Raw genomic sequence first — 19,254 nt, forward strand, 5'->3', positions numbered from 1 at the left:
CAGAAGGAAGTTTCCCTGTCAGATGATATTAGTCTGAGATTCAAAGCAGAACACAGCAGTAGAATATGTCTCCAAACTTCTGGATATTGCTGTGCATTGCTTTCAAAGGCAAAACTGTGCAGTTTCTGAAACTGTGTGTGTTGCTGACCTCGAGATCCAATTACCAAATAAAGCCTTTTTTGCTTGAAGCCATCTAGAATCAAATAAGAAATCAATTATCAAACTGGTGGATTGAGCGCATTAGATAATGAAAAATCCATGCACATCCTTCCTAAAATGCCAGTTTGTTCCTTGTCTACAGAAGCAAAACACAACTATATATGTAAAAAAAAATAAAAAAACATGTTCGTGTTTGAGTTTGGTGCTGTTTAGCAGTAACACCTACTAGTAAAAAGAAGAAGCCATTATTGTGTTCACTGTCAAATATTGAGGTAAATATGTGTATTTAAATCTAAATTCTAAACAAAATCACAGGCCTGCGGTTTTGATGCTACTTCTGTCACTAAGTGAATTGTTATATGCAATGTTAACTTCGCTATCTGGGTCAGGAAGAGGTTGGCCGACGAGGAAATGAGATGTTATCCTAAGTTTGGGGATGCTAAGCTAGTCAGGACGACCAATTACCTACAGAGCTGATGCGTTGGCACTGTGCGTTAATAAAATGCAGCAACTGTTTGTCAACGCAACTAAAAGTAAAACATATAGCGCTTTAAAATATTGTAGGTGACGTTAACCTAGTCTGCTAGTTAGCTTACTAAAGCACTACCACCAGGGCGACACGTAAAGACACACGCCAAACAAAACAGTGATTCAAAAACCTGTGACTTTAATGTGACTTTGTTTATAGCTCCGGCTACGTGTATGATAGCACCCACTTGGAAATAATTTCTGTATTAATAGACGATGTTCTTCAAATCGGTGCACATCCAACACACCCAACGACCCTTATTTCGGCTAAATATTCACGCGAAGCAGCTGGTTAGCCTCCCTACTTCCACAGCTGGTCCCACCGTCACCTTCCACAGGACGACACTACCAGGGGCGGTAGCCACCATTCTGTACCAGTCCCCATTCAGATTTTACACAATTTAACTCTATAAATGATCTGACGATGTGTGTGCACGGAGACTCCGGCTAACATCCTCCACGCAGGTTGCTATCAATGTGTTGTCGCCCCCAGCTAAGAGGGCGAACAAAGGCGTATTATTTAGCAACACCGAGAACAGAGGTTAGGGGTGTAACGTTGTCACTCTCGTACAAGAGATGCGAGGTAACGTCGCTAGCTAGCTAACCTGATATCCCACCTAAAATAATGAGGCAAAATTCAAACATTTCCAAATTCAAATTTAACCCAAGTCCGGCTTCAACACTCACCTAATACAACACATAGCGTAAATCCAGTCAGTAAAACACGCTTGCAAACGGTATTAGACCATTTGGGCTCCATTATGTTGTTGTAAACAGGAGTAGTTCCTCTGCTTTTTTTTTCCACCCTCTGCCGTCCAAATGTTTCTTGTTCTTGGGAAGTTGTGTGCCGCGGCTCCATGGATCAAGGTGCGGCTGCTGCCCCCCACAGGCCCACCGGTTAACCACAGACACCTCCCACCAACAGTACCGCAACACACATCAAAGACAAATATAATTACTACTTTACAATTAATTTACAATTCATTACAAGATTTAAATTTCTCCACTGGATAAAATATAAACATCGTCACTTTTCCTTAATGCTTGTTTGGCCATTCTACACTTATGGGACAAAAGTTAGAATTTAGTGAAAGAATTAGGTGGATGTGAACAACTTGGGGCTGAAAGGTTAACTACAAGTGATAAATAGACAGTAGGAGAAGACAGCAAAAGGGAATTTGTACATAATAAAAAATAGATAAGTGATTGTGAAAAAGTAAGTAAACGGACGAAATAGCTACCTAAAAGTATGTTAACAATATAAATTACCACTTCTAAACTGGTTGCAAATACCATGGATAAACAATTGAATATTTTTTAGCGAAAAGTGTTGCTCACAGTTGAAATTGTTAGTTAAAAGTATGGCTAATTGTTGATGATGCTAGCTTGCTAGCTAACAGTATCGCTTAACTGTTGTAATTGTTAAACACAATGGATGAACAGTTAAAAGAGCAAGAGAAAATGTGTGTGTGTGTGTGTGTGTGTGCAATGTGGCAAACTGTTAAAACTCTTAATTAAATTGAATAAAAAGCAAAATAGATGGCTAACAGTATGGAAAAACAGTTTGCTACTTTAGCTACAAGTGTGGCTAACAATTTAAATTGTTATCTTACAGTATTGCTAATGGTTGCTTTCGTTAACTAACAGTATGAATTAACTTTAACTTGTTAGCTAAACATGATGGACACACTATTGAAGTGGCTAGCTAAAATTACAAATAAATAAATAAATGGTTGAACCATATTTTCCAAAACTATGGTCAGTAAGTGAAAATGTTAGCTACCAGTATGGATTAAAACTTGAAATTGTTAGCTAAAAGTGTGTAAAGTATGAATAAGCATGAATAAACAGTTGGAATTTTTCAGCCAATAGTTTGGCTAACAGTTGAAATAGTTAGCGAACAGCATGGCTAATGGTTGAAATTTTTAGCTAGCAGTATGGACTAACGAAGATTTTTTTTGTAAAATGTGATAAACAGTTGAAATTGTTGGCTAGCGATATGGCTTACGGTTGGTATTTTTAACTAGAAGTATGGCTAATGGTTGATATTGTTAACAAAAAGTATATATTATTAACTACAATTATTAGCTAAAGGTAATAGAAAAAGTCTTGAGAAGGCCACCTAACATTAAGAATGAAAAGTTAAAAATTGTGTGCTAAAAGAGTGACCAACCAACCTCTAGCTAATAGGAGCTAACTGGCTAAATTTGTAGTTGGTGAGGTTGCAAGCCACCGTTGTAAATAAATGCATCATTAAAAAAAACAAAAAAAAAAAAAACATATTCATTATGAAAACAATATTCGGAAAATAGCATAAAGAATAAATACATCATAATTGTTATTAATTTCTAAAATTATTTGACAAATTACTCAATAAAGAACATCTGACTGTCTTACATTTTAAGACAGTCAGATGACAGTTTATTATTAAGGTGTTATTGTAATGAGTAAGGCCACAGGCACTCCAGCAAGGCTGTAAATTACGCCAGACTAACACCTAAATTGCAGTGACAGTATGTGGCAACCAGTTAATCTTGTACTGTGTTCAGACATGACTGTCTTTAAGTCTAGGCACTCCTTTAGAGGCCAGTCAGTACCGACTGTTTCCTCTTCTGATTCATCACACCAACAACCAGCAGTTCTCAAGCTTTCAAAAAGAGGATATATAACCAATGTCTGAACTTCAGATTCATTTTAGTCATGTTAACAAAATGCACAGGTATGTGTAACAGCTCTAGGGTTTTCTAAAATTGTATTACAGTGTGATGGTGGTTTCATGATGAGAAAAGAGAAAAAGAGATATTCCTCGGTGCAAGACAACCAAAACTCAACACACAAATTCAGTGGGCAGAACTTTATAGCAAATATTGTTTAAATGTCATTGTATTCATCATTCAAGCGTGCTGCTCATGCCTCTCTTTCATGTATGAGTAAAATTACAGTCCTGTTCCTCTTTTTTTTTTTTTTTGGTTGGAAGATCTGAAATACTAACAAGTAGATTTACAGGTGCACACTCCAGGATTTGACCGATCGAAGTTGGAGTGCTACCAGCCAATATTGAGCGCTGAATTTTGGTCGTTTTTATAGCATAAATGCCTACAAATTCATAGGCATCCAAGACGTTATGAAATAGCATTTTCCCTACATTTATATAATTATTCTTATAAGGTAAAAACTCGATCAACTGGATCTGGAGTGTGTACTTTAAAACTGGATGCAGCAAACTTAAATAACCCTTGAACAGATCTTATGTGGGACACATCTGATGACACTGGTTTGATGGAGGACGGTAAAGTGGAATGATAAAAGCTGCCTATGAAAGCTCAAACTGTGCACTTGTGTCAGTTTTTAATGGTTCATTTCGAGTAAAGTGCAAAAACTAAATCTGTAAAAGGTCCAGTCCACATTTGCACTGTTTCTCTTCATTGTGGTGTCCCATCTCAGTCAGGGGAAACAGGAATTTATCATAACTATTGTTTCAAAACAAATAATCACACCTCATATTTAGATTGCACAAACACATCTTGGGCTTTGAGTGCACTTTATTCGTCATGAATTTGTATTTATACTAAAAACTAAGCAGCAGGTACAGCAGTACACAGTGTGAGCTTTGAGAACAAACTGTATTTCTGTCACACATCCGTCTCGTTTAAACGTCTACTCCAATTATTTTTTGGGACTCAACATACATTTTCAAATGACCCAGCAACGTTAGATCAGAAATTACTCAATAAAAATCAATTTGTCTGCGGATCACCTCACATTAATGCCATATGGGCCACAAGTAAAATTCATTACTGTAATAGACAAAACATTAAATTAGAGGGACAGTAAATGTCACAAATAAAATGAGAACACACCAAGCCGATGCAATAAGGCTTTCAGAGAAAATAATGTCTAGAATTCACACTGTAAAACTCCTGCTGTGAGTTCGCCAGTTCAGTTTCCTGTCAGTGCAACTCAAAAGGACAGATGGCTCACGCACCCACATCGCCTTTATAACACATCACATCAATCTGCCATAAATATCAACTCCAGATATCTACAGTATCGACATATGCAACAGAAGGACATGGGACACATGCAAGTCAAAACTAACAAAAACAGTGATCAACAGGTCCTTAAACCAAACAATGCTGCTGCTGTATTCATGTACATATGTGTTCTTTCAACCCCTCCCTCCGTCTGAGGAATTACTGTACACACATTTATCAGCCATGGGGTTTCCGTAAAACTCTGCAGCCTTGTGTCCAATCGTTTCAAACAAGCACAGAACAATCTCAATAAGTCCTGGGAAACAGTTTGCGTCCTTGAAAGTGTGAAAAACAAAGAAAATTGTGATTTATTTTCTCAAAAATTGTGCATTTTCTCCATCTGCACATTAGAAAGTTAAGAATGAATTTCCTCTCCAGCCTCATTTTCACTACTGCTTGGCATTTTTTGACTAATTTTTCACTCTTATTAGAAATTCAGTTTGTCTAAATACTTAAGATTCTTGAAGCCACACACTCAATGTACGATTATTTTTATTTATTTATTATTAGTAAATGGGCAGCCCTGTCTTGTTTATACATCCTAACATTGGTGCACCAAAAGTTCCAGTATAGCTGCATCCCATTGAAACATCCTGGATTAAATATGGAATATTAAAAAGGACTATTTACTTTAATTATCAGTAAAGGCCTCAGTATGCTTTGAGTGAAGCATTTGTTGAATGCACAGACTGAGTTAAAAAACGGACACAGTCACCGTGACGCTACTTATTGGTTTGCACACGGCCGTTATGAAGTCTCAAGTTTGGTCTTGGCTGTCGACTGCTTGGTTTTTCAAAACCTGACCAAGCAAGCAAGGGTGGATCTGATTAAAAACTTGAGGACACTGTGCATAAGCCCATGTAGCCAATCGCAAACGAATCATACCCTGCTTTACTGTCTCCTTTACTTAGAATGGGACCATAGTTTGCAAAATAAGCATCACGCTGGATTCGTAATGTCTTAAAACTAGCCACTGAGGCCATAAACTCATTAGGAAAGTGTTTACTGTGGCTGCATATGACGTTTTTTTTTTTTTAAACAGAAGCCCCAATAATGAAAATTTCCCACAGAAACTGGCAAGGAGAGTAAAAGCTGCAAAGTAGGGTTCTACAGAGAAAAAGAAAAGACAAAAGAGTTCTTGAAAAGGCAAAGAACAGACAGTCATTTTGTCTTCAATGAAATGTTGCACAACCCAGTCTGTTTAAAGAATACTGAGGCCTTTGTAGCATCCTAATTGTCTCTGATGGCTGTCAGTATTTTTTATGCTCGTGTCTGGGATCAGAAGCATTAATGGTTGTTTCATGATGTTAAATTTGAAGTGAAGGTGAAAAGTAAAAGTGATAGCAGGAGGGGAAGGGAGACCTGACAGTTGACTAAAAAGGGGAAATGGAGCACATTTTCTGACCGATTCTCCTGAAACACATTCGTAAGACGTGTTTCCACATAATTCTTGAGCAAAAGAAGCAAAATTTTGAATGTCACAGAAAATAAAAATGCAAATTACGCATGTTTTGCATTAGCTGCTTTGGAGTGAATAAAATTAGCTGCGTAGTGTTGACAGAAGGCTACATGGCTGTAAACAGACGCAATTGTTTGCAAGTGAGAAACAAACAAAACTGTGTCCATCTATGAGACAAAAACGAAGTCTTTTTAAACCGTTGTAAATTGTGACAGTTGCAAAATGTTCTTTCATGTCAGCTTTCATGATAGCTAAAGACAAAGACAACATAAGAAGTGGCATCAGTCATGTGAGGTAAATATGTACTACATAAGGCCTTATTCCAAAAAAGTAGTCTCTTCAATGAAGTGGAAAAATCACCTCAACAAAGTGTTAAAACTTTTTGCAAATGAAGGAAGATTTTGTGTTTAAAAAAAAAAAAAAAAAAAAACCTTTTTTCTAATGTGATCATTCAAAATATGCGTAAAATTACATGGAAACACAGCTGTAAGTGTTGAACGCAAAAGGAAGATCGGCCACTTTACACAGCAACTTGTTAGTTGGTGCAGAACTACAAAAGCAATTGGTTTCTTTTGAAAAACCTCGAATTCTCAAGTTTCTGTCAGTTTTGTGCAACGCTTGCAAGTGTCTTCAACGAGAGACTGTCAGAAAAGGTGAGCGCGGAGAAAAGGTGTAAACACTTTTGCTTCTAATTGTGATCGTGACGTGTCATACGATCTGGTTCATTTGGGACCACACTGAAGCATTTCAAATCCATTTCTGAAGTTTGAGATAGTGAAAAGCTAGATCCTGCAGAGATTCTTACAAATATGAAGATACAGACCCAAATTTTCAGACAGCCCCTCCTCGGAAAACAGCATTGCACTCAGTTGTTAGCATGAAAAGTTATAGAAACTGAAACCAAGCACATTTTCTCACCTTCGCCACAAGGCAGGTGTGAGATTGTCAGTTTGGAAAAGAAACCTCAAACATGATTTCGGAAAGGTGTGGAGGGAGGAGGTTTCGGATGCTCTTCAACCATCTGATTAGCAGTTCTGAACTGTCAGGTTTGGTGAAGTAGCAGACAACAGTTTTTAGGTGACTTAGTTTAGTTTGGAGCGCCTGATGCACAGCTGCAACATCTTTGAGTTATTCCGTTTTTTTCCACATCAAACACAAACATCTGTAAAGAGAGTACTGATCCCGATACTTTAAGGTTGTTTAACTAAAATCAATTAGTAGCTTCACAGACAACAGAATTTCTCATAGTGATGAATGAACCATCTTTGAGCTCTTTTAGTGAATTTCGCAGTCCAATAAGACAGAGTTAACGGGGTAGTTTGGTTGTGCTACTCCGTACTTTAAAAGCTGTGATTTAAGATCTCAAAAGTCAATAACATGTAATAAAATCCATTAATTTCTATGGACTCCTCCACCTCAACACTTCTCTACCTGAAATGAACTGGGTTAACTAGTGTTTTTTAACTGGTTTCTCAACAATCAAGAGTTGAAAAATAAATCCCACAACCTCAAACACAACTAATGTTTTGTCACTGTATTTCTGCAGCTTTAAAACAAAAAAGGTTTCTGTCATACATTAAGAGCAACAACAAAGCAGAACGGGAAGCAGAGGATGTTTAAAAAAATTGAAGGGTATTGCTTGCGTTGTGTTAAATTCCTTTTTTGTCTTTTTTTTTTTTTTTTCTTTTTATCCCAGTTAAATTATTTGCAAGTATTTTCCATCCTTCATTGCATCTTTGTCAGAGGGCTAAATGACCAGAACGTGGTGGAAAATAGCCAGAAAAGGTGGGAAAAAAAAAAAACACACAGGGAAAGAACAAGCAACTGGGAATAAGGAAGTGATTAACAACCGCTTTAAGAACAGAAGGAGAAAATCTGTGCATTCAGTTGTTTTCTGTTGAACCTGGAAAGAGAAGTTGCAGATGAAAAGTGCTTTAGAAGACGACAAACCTTTTTTTTGGTTGAGCTAATACAGACGGTCATATCTACAGTAGAAACGAGACACAGACAGGCCCACAGGGAGAAGGACCTCCACTCCATCCGTCCACAGTCACACATTTAGTTATTTACATTTGTTTTTAGTAGTGTTCTTCTTCATTATTCTCTCCATGGTGTGTTCCAAGACTTTTAATATACACAGAAGGCCATGAGCTCCTCATGCCACGTCTGTCCGTGTCCCTCCAAACTCTTCCAAGGTGGTTATGGGGAGGAGGAAGGATCGGATCAATAATGTTACTGGGCCAGTGATAGAGAAAGAGGGGAATGAAACTGAAGGCAGTCTTCGCATGAAGGTATCATGTCTCTGGAAGCTGGTTGATGTCAGTCAAGTTGGTGTCATTGAGGATTATTTTGATTCGATCCAAGGAGTCTGCCTGTCGTATTCGCTCCAGTTGTACCTGAGGACGCGGACAAATGATAATCCATCAATTCACAACATTTTCTTGAGAGAATCACTCACAAAGGGCTGTAATATTTTCAGAATATTTCCTTTAAAATTCCTCTTCCTGGGTTTTCTCTGTAGAAACATTATTGGACAAATCGTCAGAGGTCTTCTGCTTAAAATTCTCTGAGTTACTTGAATTTTTTTTATCATAAAGTATAGAGATTTAAGATAACTGTGTATTTTAGCTTGATACATCAAATACTTTGCGATTTTTACACATTTTTTTTATTGCCCTTTCAACACCTTTTTACACATTGAAATTTAACACTATTTAAACATAAATATCTGAACATAGGTATCTCAGGAACTGCAAAAGATAAAAGCTTGAAATTTTCACTGTCATTTCTCATCATTTCATTGACTCAGAATCTGTAATATTGGACAAGTAAATCAAAAAGTGTCTGGTTCTGGGTGAAATAGGAAAAGAAAGTGAAACAGTCATAAAAAGTCCTATCTTTGAGCAAAAATGTTTAAAAAAATAATAAAATCCCGCTCATGGCCCTTTGCTGCAACCCATTCTTCTCCCCTACTTTCCTGTCCCTCTCTTCACTGTCCGATATAAAAAAGGCAAAAAGACCAAAAAAATAACTTTAAAAAAAAAAATTTAACAAAAAAAGGTTTTTAAAAAATGATAATGCAGAAGTCAACTAGTGATAATGTTTTGAGAATTTTTGAGAACAAAACACAAAAAACACTTTTATGAAATACTTGGTCACAAAATGAAAGAAAAATCATTTTGTGTTGGCTTTCATCACTGATTTAACAGTTACAACAATGACCTCCCCCACCTGCTCAATCAGTTATAAAAGTTCAACGAAAACAACATTATTTTTCATATTTAAATGTATGTAATGTTTTGTATTATTGTGACATGCAGCTACATATGGCTCAAAAAATATCATTAGTTGACTTCTGCATTATCATGTTTTTTTAAGTGTGCTCAGAGATGGACTGTTTCATGGCTGCTGTTATTTTAAGAAATATATATTTCAACTCACCCACAATCAGAGATTATTTGAATTACTTGTGCAAATATACAGATTCTAAATAAACTGTATGATAAATAACTGCAGAAATAACTAGTTAATAAATAGAGTTTCGGACATATTGCATTTAAATATAGCATTGAATTTCAATGCACAGAAAAACATACCTAAAGTAGATAGGTGGTCAATTATAATATATATATTCTTGATGAAACAACCCAATTGCTAATGCTATGTTTCAAAAAGATTAATTACAGATTAAAAGCTGAGGTGGCTGCCTTTATCTGTTAAAGCTCCATTTGGTGATCCTCTTAACACCAGCCTCAGGGCCAATGCTGCACCTTCAGCAAAAAACTGATCTCTACGAAGCCTGCAAAAGGTCGCCGTGCTTGTTCACTCCTACCTCTGACCCACAGAGAAAGACTGAGCTGTATCACAACACAGTATCATGTATTGTGTTGCTGTGGCGACAACTGGAGTCACTGCACCCTCAGCTGTGGCGGTCAGGCACAAGTCTGCACCATTGTATTTAGAAAGACAACCAGAGCAGATAGTTCAGAAGCCCTCTGACCAACCACAGCTGGGACTGACTGCAGCTGTGATTATGGCAGCAGACGACAGCTGTCACTGTAATTTATCCGGCTTTGTTAGTCATTATTCGGGCTGCAACACATTAGTTAAAGTCACGACATGCAGCGGTTGTGTGCAAGAAGTGATGCTTGGGCTGCATTGAAGCTGTTATACTCCTGTGGTGTGTTGGTACAAAATAAAGGTTTATGCCATAATTTAATTTATTTCAATTTCATTTATAATTTTCATTCAATTCAAAACGTCTGGGCCTGGTAATACTGGCAGATTTATTGCACATGCGCATTTAGATAAGCCCAGTCTCATTATTTGTCAGCCACACTTCATACATGCACAACGAAGCGTCACGTCAGCTCTCTTTTCTGTAGTGTTTTCTTTAACGCACGTACATACACATCAGAAGGAACAGTACTGAGTGAGGGAATGCCAAAATATTCCTCTCTGTGACCTTTCAGGACTCCACAGCTTATCAAAACAGTCACTAACAGCATCACATCATATAGCACAACCCACTCCATTTAAATTAAACAAATAGCCCTTGATTTCAAAATAGCTAAATTCAACATTTGACAAAAACATATTTGTCTGCCCTTTAACAGGAATGATAACAACGCGAGTGCTTTCATTCAACCACAACACTGTTTATCAGGTGCAGATAACTTATCTAAGATGTAAATCGGCATTTTCTGCTCACCTGAAGGGTTTGAGAAAGTTTGACAAAGTCCTTCTGAACCTGCTCGCTGACGTCCAGCTCCGTCTGCAGCCGCTGAGCCTTGTCTCTCTCATCCAGAACCTGACTTTCTAGTACATTCTACAGCAAAAACACACACACTTATTCAGAAAGACGAAATGGAGCCATTAAGCTAGTACAGTAGAAGGAAACAAATACTTTATAGAGACGCATTTGCTGAATAATTTAAAATGGGGTTGCTGAACGAGAAAGAGTTTATTATTACCACAGCAATTTAGTGTGATTCGAACATAAGAGCAAATAAACACTGCAACTTTTACTTGACTAAAGCGTTCACTAAACTGCTGTCATGATGCCTTAAGATTTTGATTTTGTTGAAACATGAGCTGCTTGGTAGATTAGATGCTGTATAGGCTGATTCTGACAAAAAGAGTAACATATCTAGAGTTTAACCCTGAACCTGTCATCAGTTTTGAATGGCACTCTTTATCAAAGCCAGAAACTGTAAAAACACAAAGAATATTAACTTATGGGTGACTACTGGTTCCATCAGAAAAAACTGACGAAATCTAGGCTTAAAATCTGGATATTTTATCACAATTTCTTTAGTCTAGATGTCTTGTTTTAAAAAAAAAAAAAAATCAGTAAAAATAAAGCATTTGTTTTAACGAGAGTCTGTAAAACACAAAAAATTCTGCCCTTCTCGCTGTAACTGAGAAGTCATTGGTGACTCAGCTGCAAACAGCAGCTATGTGACAAAAATTCATGGACTTCACATCTAAACTGGGCTGAACTGCAGGTTGTGTTTACACAGAGCTGAGACGAGACCATATGAAAACAAATGTCAATAGCAAAATAGCCATAGTATGTAGAGTCCCGTTGTTTTCCAGTTTTGAGGGCACCTGTAGGCAATTTGAAAAATGTTTCATATGTTAAGTTCAAGATTTTTCAATTTTTGCTAAATAAATAATCAAAGAAATTCAACTGTCGTTTTTTTTTGTCTTTTTTATGATTTAAGGCATTATGAGTGTCGAATATCAAACAAAATACATTTCTAAGTTCTCTCTCCTGCTGTTTCTATAGAGGTGCAGGAGTTTATATTACAGTGTTGATATGGTTAACAGTGAAGCTTGATATTATAATATTGTGTTAAACAGAGCAGCATTTTCTGGCAGAGTTTGGTGGATAAACGTTTGTGCTGGACACAGACCTTTGCAGTGGTGAGTTCTTTGAGCTGCTGCTCCAGGCTGATCCTCAGGCCCTGGATGCTCTCCAGTGTCTCAGTCTTCTCCACTAAACTGCTCTCCAACTACATAAACAAGGTAAGACACATGTATTATTAACGAATACTAAAACAACTACATACAAGCAGTTTACAGCTAAAAGAGAAGAGTGAGGGCACAATTGTAGTAATTAGAGACTCAGGTCAGCAGGATCAAGGCAGCTTTTAGCTTCACAGTGAGTATGAGCAGTGTCAAAATACGTATTTAAACTACATGAATAGATTTTTGGCCACTGAAAACACAACATTTGCTTTATAAAGCTGCTATGGTGAACATAAATGCTCTTTGTATTTTTAGGTGCATTTTTGTTCTTGGCTGTTTAATTACACTATTTTTTCCTTGACATTGCTCTATTTTAAGTATAAATTCACCCATTACTGTTATATGTTATCCTTCTGTGTTTCATGCAAGGCACGGTTTACCACTAATTTTTTGTCAGTGTTATGCAAATAAACTTTATTGTCACTGCTATTATGTAAACTACATACATCCAGAGGGTTCGGAGCAACATAAACATTTATCTGGAGACTGTTTCTGCCCACCTGAAACATGTTAAGTCAAACATTTACTCTCCATTTGTCTCCTAAGGGAAACATCTGCCTCTTCCACTGTTAAATGTGCCACGATTGTCGCCTGATAGGGGCTAACTTTATTTCACTGTGTCCAGAATCACTTCATATTTACCGTATAATGCACCAGATTTGATGTAAAGTGTCTGAAGCGGGAACTTAAAAGGAATGTCAATAATAAGCACACTGCTTTGTCCTCACAATACCAAAATATATATTTTTTTTATAGATGTGAAAATTGGATTTGTGCAACACTACACCTGCCCTTTTTATATTTGATGCAGGGCAGGTAGCAGCACTAACAGCTGACTGAGTGGCGATCCATAAAATCCAAACAATGAGTTGTTTTTCTGCAGTTTAACCTCTACATATGACCCCTTTTATACTCCAGTAATTTGATCCAAATATTGATTAGTGCATCTTTAATAATCACGACCTTCACTGACCACGTAAATGAGTGGAAGGTATATAACGAGGGACCAGCTACATACACATATTGTAGTTCTAAACACATTTAGAAGCACAGCAATTGCATTTTCCTACCTCACATTGTGATGAGTTCACTGATTATTTACCTGTTCCTTCTCTGCTTTTATTCGCTCCAGCTCCGTCTTCAGGCTGGAGAAAGACGCTGCAGGAAGAAGACATTGTTAAAGACTCACAGTCCTCATCGGAATCTCAAAGCCTCAAAGAGGATTTTCTTCCTGGATTTATTACGGAGTCCCCTCGAAAGTTGTGAATAATGCAACAAAGCTGATCTGCTGTGTGTTTGCTGAGAGCTACACAACAAACCCTAAAAGTTAATAGACTGACGGAAGCTTCAAGTCAGAGCTGAACAAAAAAGACAACGACAAACACTCCATCATTTAATGACCACACTGGCTCTTTGGTCACTTTAAAAGAAAAGAGAACAAATAACTAAAGCGATCAACCTGGTGGGAATACTCATTTAGGTTTAAAAGCAAACAAAAATTGGTCAAAAATACCCCAGAAAGAGTAATCAACCGCAATGCAATGCAAATTTTAAAGCCAAAAAATAGCATGTTGTCCATTAATTTTTCAATCATCCGTCATTTAACAGAAAATGAACTGGTAATGATTTAATTTGGATAATCCCTGTATGGCACAGCTGTTTATTCAAGCAGAAATCACAAATATTCTGTTCAATTCAGTCCCTGCATCTATACAGTTTCTTATTTTACTTTAAAATCAATTTGTCTGGGCATAGGACAAAACATGGCAATTAAAATATATTGCCTTACGCTCTCTGAAGTTCTCTTTGGCATTTACCTTCTTTTTTTGACACTTCTTTCAGTAAACAACAGAAAATTTATAACGGTACTGTTTTCAGTGCAAAAGGAGTCAGATCAGACACATACTGTTAAATTAAGGTCACCACATGAACGGGTTCTGATAGCCGGTTGGTATAATACAAGGTTTTATTAGGATCTGTGACCACCGAATCCCTTATCGAAACCTTTCGACCAGAATCTCTCTTGTAAAGAAGCAAAAGAGACAATTTAAAAGCAGCAAACACCATTTCTGTTTCCATGGCAACTTATCTTCAAGGCACTGGTTATAACAAATCGACGACACAGCATAATGTCTGTATAGCATTCAAGAAAAGTTCAAGGAAACCGGTGCTACTGCCACCATCTGATTTGTCCGTGATATTACAGGGTTTTTCTGTACATGCGACAACAAGCTAGATTTTTTTTTTTTTTGCAATTTACCAATTTGGAAAACCTTCATTTTCAAAGGAGAAAAACAGCCTTGTAGTCTGAGTGGAGGACTTAAACTACGAGGAAAAGAAGCGTTTAAGAGTCAACGTGGCTTAGTTTGTGTGATTGCGATCTCTGTGATTTATTTATCTGAAAAAAATTAATGAAGGCATCCAACTAAACAAACTATCATATATAAAGATTTAATAAGGGATTCGAAAGCTTTAAGATTCAATAAGCAGATTCAGAACTGAATTTAAATTCAATAAAAAGCTCACTGTTACCCATTGTTAGCTGCGCATCAGTGTTATGCATCAGCAGGACACAGACAGATCCCTGATATCAACTTGAAACTGACAGCGAAACACATTACAACCGGTGTGTGTGTGTGTGTGTGTGTGTGTGTGGGGGGGGACAACACACAGCAAGGTGAGATAACTGAAAGCTGTTCAAGACATTTAAACAGGTGAGGGAAAGCGCTAAGCTGTACGTTAACTACATTCATTAGTCTGATGCTAATAACACACACAAACAGGCAGTGAGCTTGTTCAAAGCGTTTGTCGTACCTTCCAAGATGTCTGAATGACAGTGATCAATGGAGGAAACACAAAAGTAGAAACAGAGGAGAGTTTAAAAGAATGTCCAGAAAATATTTTAAAAAATGTATGCGAGTTTTCTTGATGTTGTACTAAAAATGATGGGTTAGTTATTCACCCTACAGCTGATCAACGACTTGTTGATGATGTTTCTGGACAGTTTTAGTCGAGTCTCACCTATCTCCTCCTTGCAACCTTCGATCTCCAGCTGCAGAGTGTCCTCCAGGTTCTCCTTCAAACACTGCTCTGCCTGGATCTGCTCCTTCAGAAACAGGATCTCGGCCTTCAGCTTCTCCTCCATGTGATCAGCGGACGTCCGTAACGCCACCAAGTCCTCGCGCAACCGCAACACCAGGCCTTGTAGCTCCTGAAGAAGAGGTTAAAGGCATCAATGTGGTAAATCACCATCATATACCACAGCATGGTTTGGTAAGAACAAAGTGAATAGGTTGTAGACAGGGCAGCAAATTACTTGTGATACTCTACGCTGATGACATACACCTTTATATTTAAAAAAAAAATAAATTAGGATTTGTTTTTCACTATTTTAAGTCTCCTCTAACCATATGTTGAAAATAATGTGAATGTCTGGACCTGTGTTTAGGCAGTGCACTGAAATTTCACTGTACCTTGACACAATGCCCATAGAGCAGGGGTGGGCAATCCTGGTCCTCGAGGGCCACAGTCCTGCATGTTTTAGATGTTTCCCTCTTCCAACACACCTGATTCAAATGATCAGGATCGTTATCAGGCTTCTGCAGAGCTTGATGATGAGCTGATCATTTGAATCAGGTGTGTTGGAAGAGAGAAACATCTAAGACATGGTGGATTGTGGCCCTCGAGGACCAGGATTGCCCACCCCTGCCATAGAGCGATACTGAATCTTTATTCAAATGAAGACAAATACATGTGGGTGTTCACTTCTGGTGGATTAACATGAATACTGTTTTTCTGTTGTTTATCTTGCAACTGTGGCCACACAAGAAAGTCACTCCCAGTGTTTGCAGAGTTGTATAAACTGCCATGCCTTGTTCCGGTATATGCTAAGGCTTTAAACTCACGCAGTGATAAGAATCCCTGTTTACAAAGCGCTTTTCAAAAACCTTAATCGTTGCACAGTGGTTCTCGAGGCAGGAAAAAACAACAGAAAGATTTTAAAAGAACACAGATAAAAAACAACTTAATGTGAAGAAAAGAGTATAGTTTTGGAAGAGGTAAAAACCTTATTATATATTTTTACTCAAGTAAAAATTAGGATACAAGTCTGTTTTAGGAAGGGACCAACTACAAACATTCTGTTCCCTTCAGTTTTGAGTTGGGTCCCTGAACAGAAAAAAAGATGTCTGCCCGCCCGAGGATGTCAAAGTCAAAGATGTAACTACAAGAGAGGCCACGAAGGGCCTTTAATCAGTAAAGTCTTAAAATCAACCTAAAACATACAGAGTCAGCTTAAAGGGAATGAAAAACTGGTAGCCGAGTTCTTTTTTTACTCTCGAATTTCTTTTATTCCATTTATTATTTTGCTTTTATCCATTCTATCTGTATTTTTGTGCTTTTATTATTTTGTTTATAATATTTGGCATTTGTTTTGTTAATTTATTTACATTACAATTCTGTATTTTACATTTTGTAACATTCACTGTGCTAAAAAAAAACCTCCACTTTTTACTTGTTTTTTCCCCCCCTTTCTGTTTGGGCTGACTAGCTTTCTGTGTAATATTCCTGAGTTCTCCAGGTTAGAGCAGCACAGTCAATTGAAAATTTTAAAACACTCCTAAAAACACATCTTTTCTCCTTGGCATTCACTCCCAGATAGGCGAGCAATCTTGGCTTTCTCTTTCTCTATCCCTTTTTTTATTCTCTTTCACTTTCTCTTGTTTTAAATTTTGTTTTTAAAGACTTCTTAGTATACTTTGTTTTACTATAGTGTTTATGATATATTATGTACAGCACTTTGGTAGACTGTGATCGTTTTTAGATGTGCTCTATAAATAAACTTTGACTTGATTTGACTTGAGTATCCTCTTTTTTTTTTGGTTTGTCTGTCAAACCACTTTTGTCCAAACAGTATTTTTAAAAAGCCGCTACAAAAATAAATGTATTACTATAAAATCTTTTTTTTTTATTTTAAATTTGCATAGTCTGAAGTCAGTCAATGTTGCAGTAACCCATGTATGATAACAGCTCACAAGATGGTTTGTGTCTTTAAAAGTTACAATAAATTGTATTTTTGAACTATTCTTAACATTGAAATTGTTAATTTTACTCTTAGTTATAATGTATGGACATATAGTCTCACTGGTTATCCAAACCTCAGACGCCTGGACCATTTTAACACCTGCTTGGGCTGTAGATTTATTGTCCCTTAGTAGTTACACCTACCACCATCACCACATGTAACTGCTGAGTAGCTAGTTGGTAAGCTGACAAGAGTTTACATATTTCCCAAAAACACACATTATAATCTACCAACAACTGCAAGTATAAAGCAGATTGGTTACGTTTTTATATTTAGATATAGAATATTAGAAATTGGAAACATTTTATTCCAGGTATGCTACAGATGATTGGTAGTTAAGTTGAATATATCACTTGGAGCCTTAAAATTTATGCTGCAGTGGCTCCTCTTAATGCAATTTCTTTTGTCATTTTACCTTTGTATTTGACAGTTTCAGAGGAGATAAGACAGGAAAAGTGAGAAAGAGAGCAGGAGGACGACATGCAGCAAAGGTCTGGCCGGCTGGTAGTCAAACATGGCTTGTCCTCTAAACATTCACCCATCAGGTCGCCCCTGTTGATGGCTTCTGAGTGGATTCTCTACAGATGTTTCCCATTACTGCCATTTTTACAAGGTAAGACATTCTTCATGTTTTAACAACACAATTTTGAAACTAACGAGTAGTTAGATCAGGAAGGAGTTTACACACAAATTCAGACCTTAATCACATTTTAGGAGGCATCCCAGTGCAGAAATCTTGGTATTCTAGTAGCATCAAATCTCTCCATATTTGCTGAATCTTGGAGGTAAAAAAAAAAAAAGAAAAAAGAATCAGTTCTCCACTGAATTAACGTGCTTTCTGGTATCTTTGAACCGCATCTAACAGTAACTCAATAAGGTTGTCCACACACTAACCGAAGGGGGACGGTTCACACAGATCAGATTTAAATGATCGTGTGTGTGTGGTTTTTTTAACCACCACCAAGTTGAAAATGTCACTGGATTATCACAGCTCCTTCACCTTCACTAGCATACGAGCCCACTCTTTAAAACTGCGTAAGTTGGCAAGAGGCTCAGAGTAACAGTGTGGGAGGAGATGTGTGCATGAGGGGAGGACAGCACACAGCTGTAAAACAGATATATATGGTATTTTCTTTGAGTCAGATGGATTAAAATGTACAGTGCTGCAGTTAATCACTGAATATGAGCTGGTGGAGACATAAAAGAGTTAGAGCTGAAGCAATTAGCTGACCACTTCACTGCAGGGATTATACTCTGTGACTCTGTGTGTCAGTGTTTCCACTCTCTGCGGCATTAAATGGGGACAGCACTGCTCATGCCGTGGCACCCAGAAGCACATTAAATCTAGATCATCCCTGTTTGTTACCATGTCTACCTGGGTGCAGATGATTTGCATAAGATGTGGTGAAACCCTGCGTAAATTCAGAAAATAAGATTTCAGATACACAGGGGACCACTTAAACCAAAATTTGAGAAATAGACTTCAGATAAATGCTTAAATTCATCCATTTCACAAAGCAGGCCTGACTCTCCTAACAACTCCTTGCCTCAGAACTCTGGATCAGTTTTTCTTAAAAAAATACCTGATGAGCGAGCAGGCTCATCCAAGCCTAGAGTGAAAACAAATGCAGCAAGACTAAATATTAATTAAAGCTGCAAGCGGCATTGGAGGGGTCCTCGTACTTCCACGCATGTCGGATGCAGCACACGTCGGGGTTGTGGCAGAAATGCGCTATGGGAAAAGTGACAATCACCTAATTGTAACTCTTTTCTCATAACAGTAAATGCAATTAAGTGTCACAGTTGTGCAGAATGCTGTCATTGCTCCATTTGTCCACTAGATGGAGATCTGACTCCATTCAATCCTCAGTTCTCACTGTGTCTCCTCAGTAGTGCAGGAGCAAGCTGCAGCCAGAGTGGTTCAGAGGGCCGCCAACAGCACGCCATTTGATGAAAAG

At 37.5% G+C, this 19,254-nt stretch overlaps 2 protein-coding genes across 3 annotated transcripts in view; both read right to left on the reverse strand.

The window, feature by feature from the left end:
• mpzl1l (myelin protein zero-like 1 like) overlaps nt 1-7,692 on the reverse strand; it is a 27,051-nt gene extending 19,359 nt beyond the window's left edge. Inside the window, exons 1-2 of the mRNA XM_008282461.1 lie at nt 7,688-7,692; nt 1,375-1,493 (exon numbers count right to left, since the gene is read on the reverse strand). Of these exons, the coding sequence (XP_008280683.1) occupies nt 1,375-1,447 (73 nt within the window). The 5' untranslated portion in view covers nt 1,448-1,493; nt 7,688-7,692. The remainder of the gene's footprint in view (nt 1-1,374; nt 1,494-7,687) is intronic.
• The window catches only part of rabep1 (rabaptin, RAB GTPase binding effector protein 1), a 46,222-nt gene continuing 30,494 nt past the window's right edge, over nt 3,527-19,254 (reverse strand). Inside the window, exons 14-19 of one of the 2 annotated variants that reach the window (XM_008282458.1) lie at nt 15,235-15,424; nt 15,028-15,039; nt 13,316-13,371; nt 12,099-12,197; nt 10,892-11,008; nt 3,527-8,576 (exon numbers count right to left, since the gene is read on the reverse strand). In XM_008282458.1, coding sequence (XP_008280680.1) covers nt 8,475-8,576; nt 10,892-11,008; nt 12,099-12,197; nt 13,316-13,371; nt 15,028-15,039; nt 15,235-15,424 — 576 coding nt within the window. In that variant the 3' untranslated portion in view covers nt 3,527-8,474. The remainder of the gene's footprint in view (nt 8,577-10,891; nt 11,009-12,098; nt 12,198-13,315; nt 13,372-15,027; nt 15,040-15,234; nt 15,425-19,254) is intronic. The other variant, XM_008282459.1, reaches the window with a different exon arrangement.

Source organism: Stegastes partitus, unplaced genomic scaffold, assembly GCF_000690725.1.
Source record: "Stegastes partitus isolate 25-593 unplaced genomic scaffold, Stegastes_partitus-1.0.2 Scaffold273, whole genome shotgun sequence".
Lineage (NCBI taxonomy): Eukaryota > Metazoa > Chordata > Actinopteri > Pomacentridae > Stegastes > Stegastes partitus.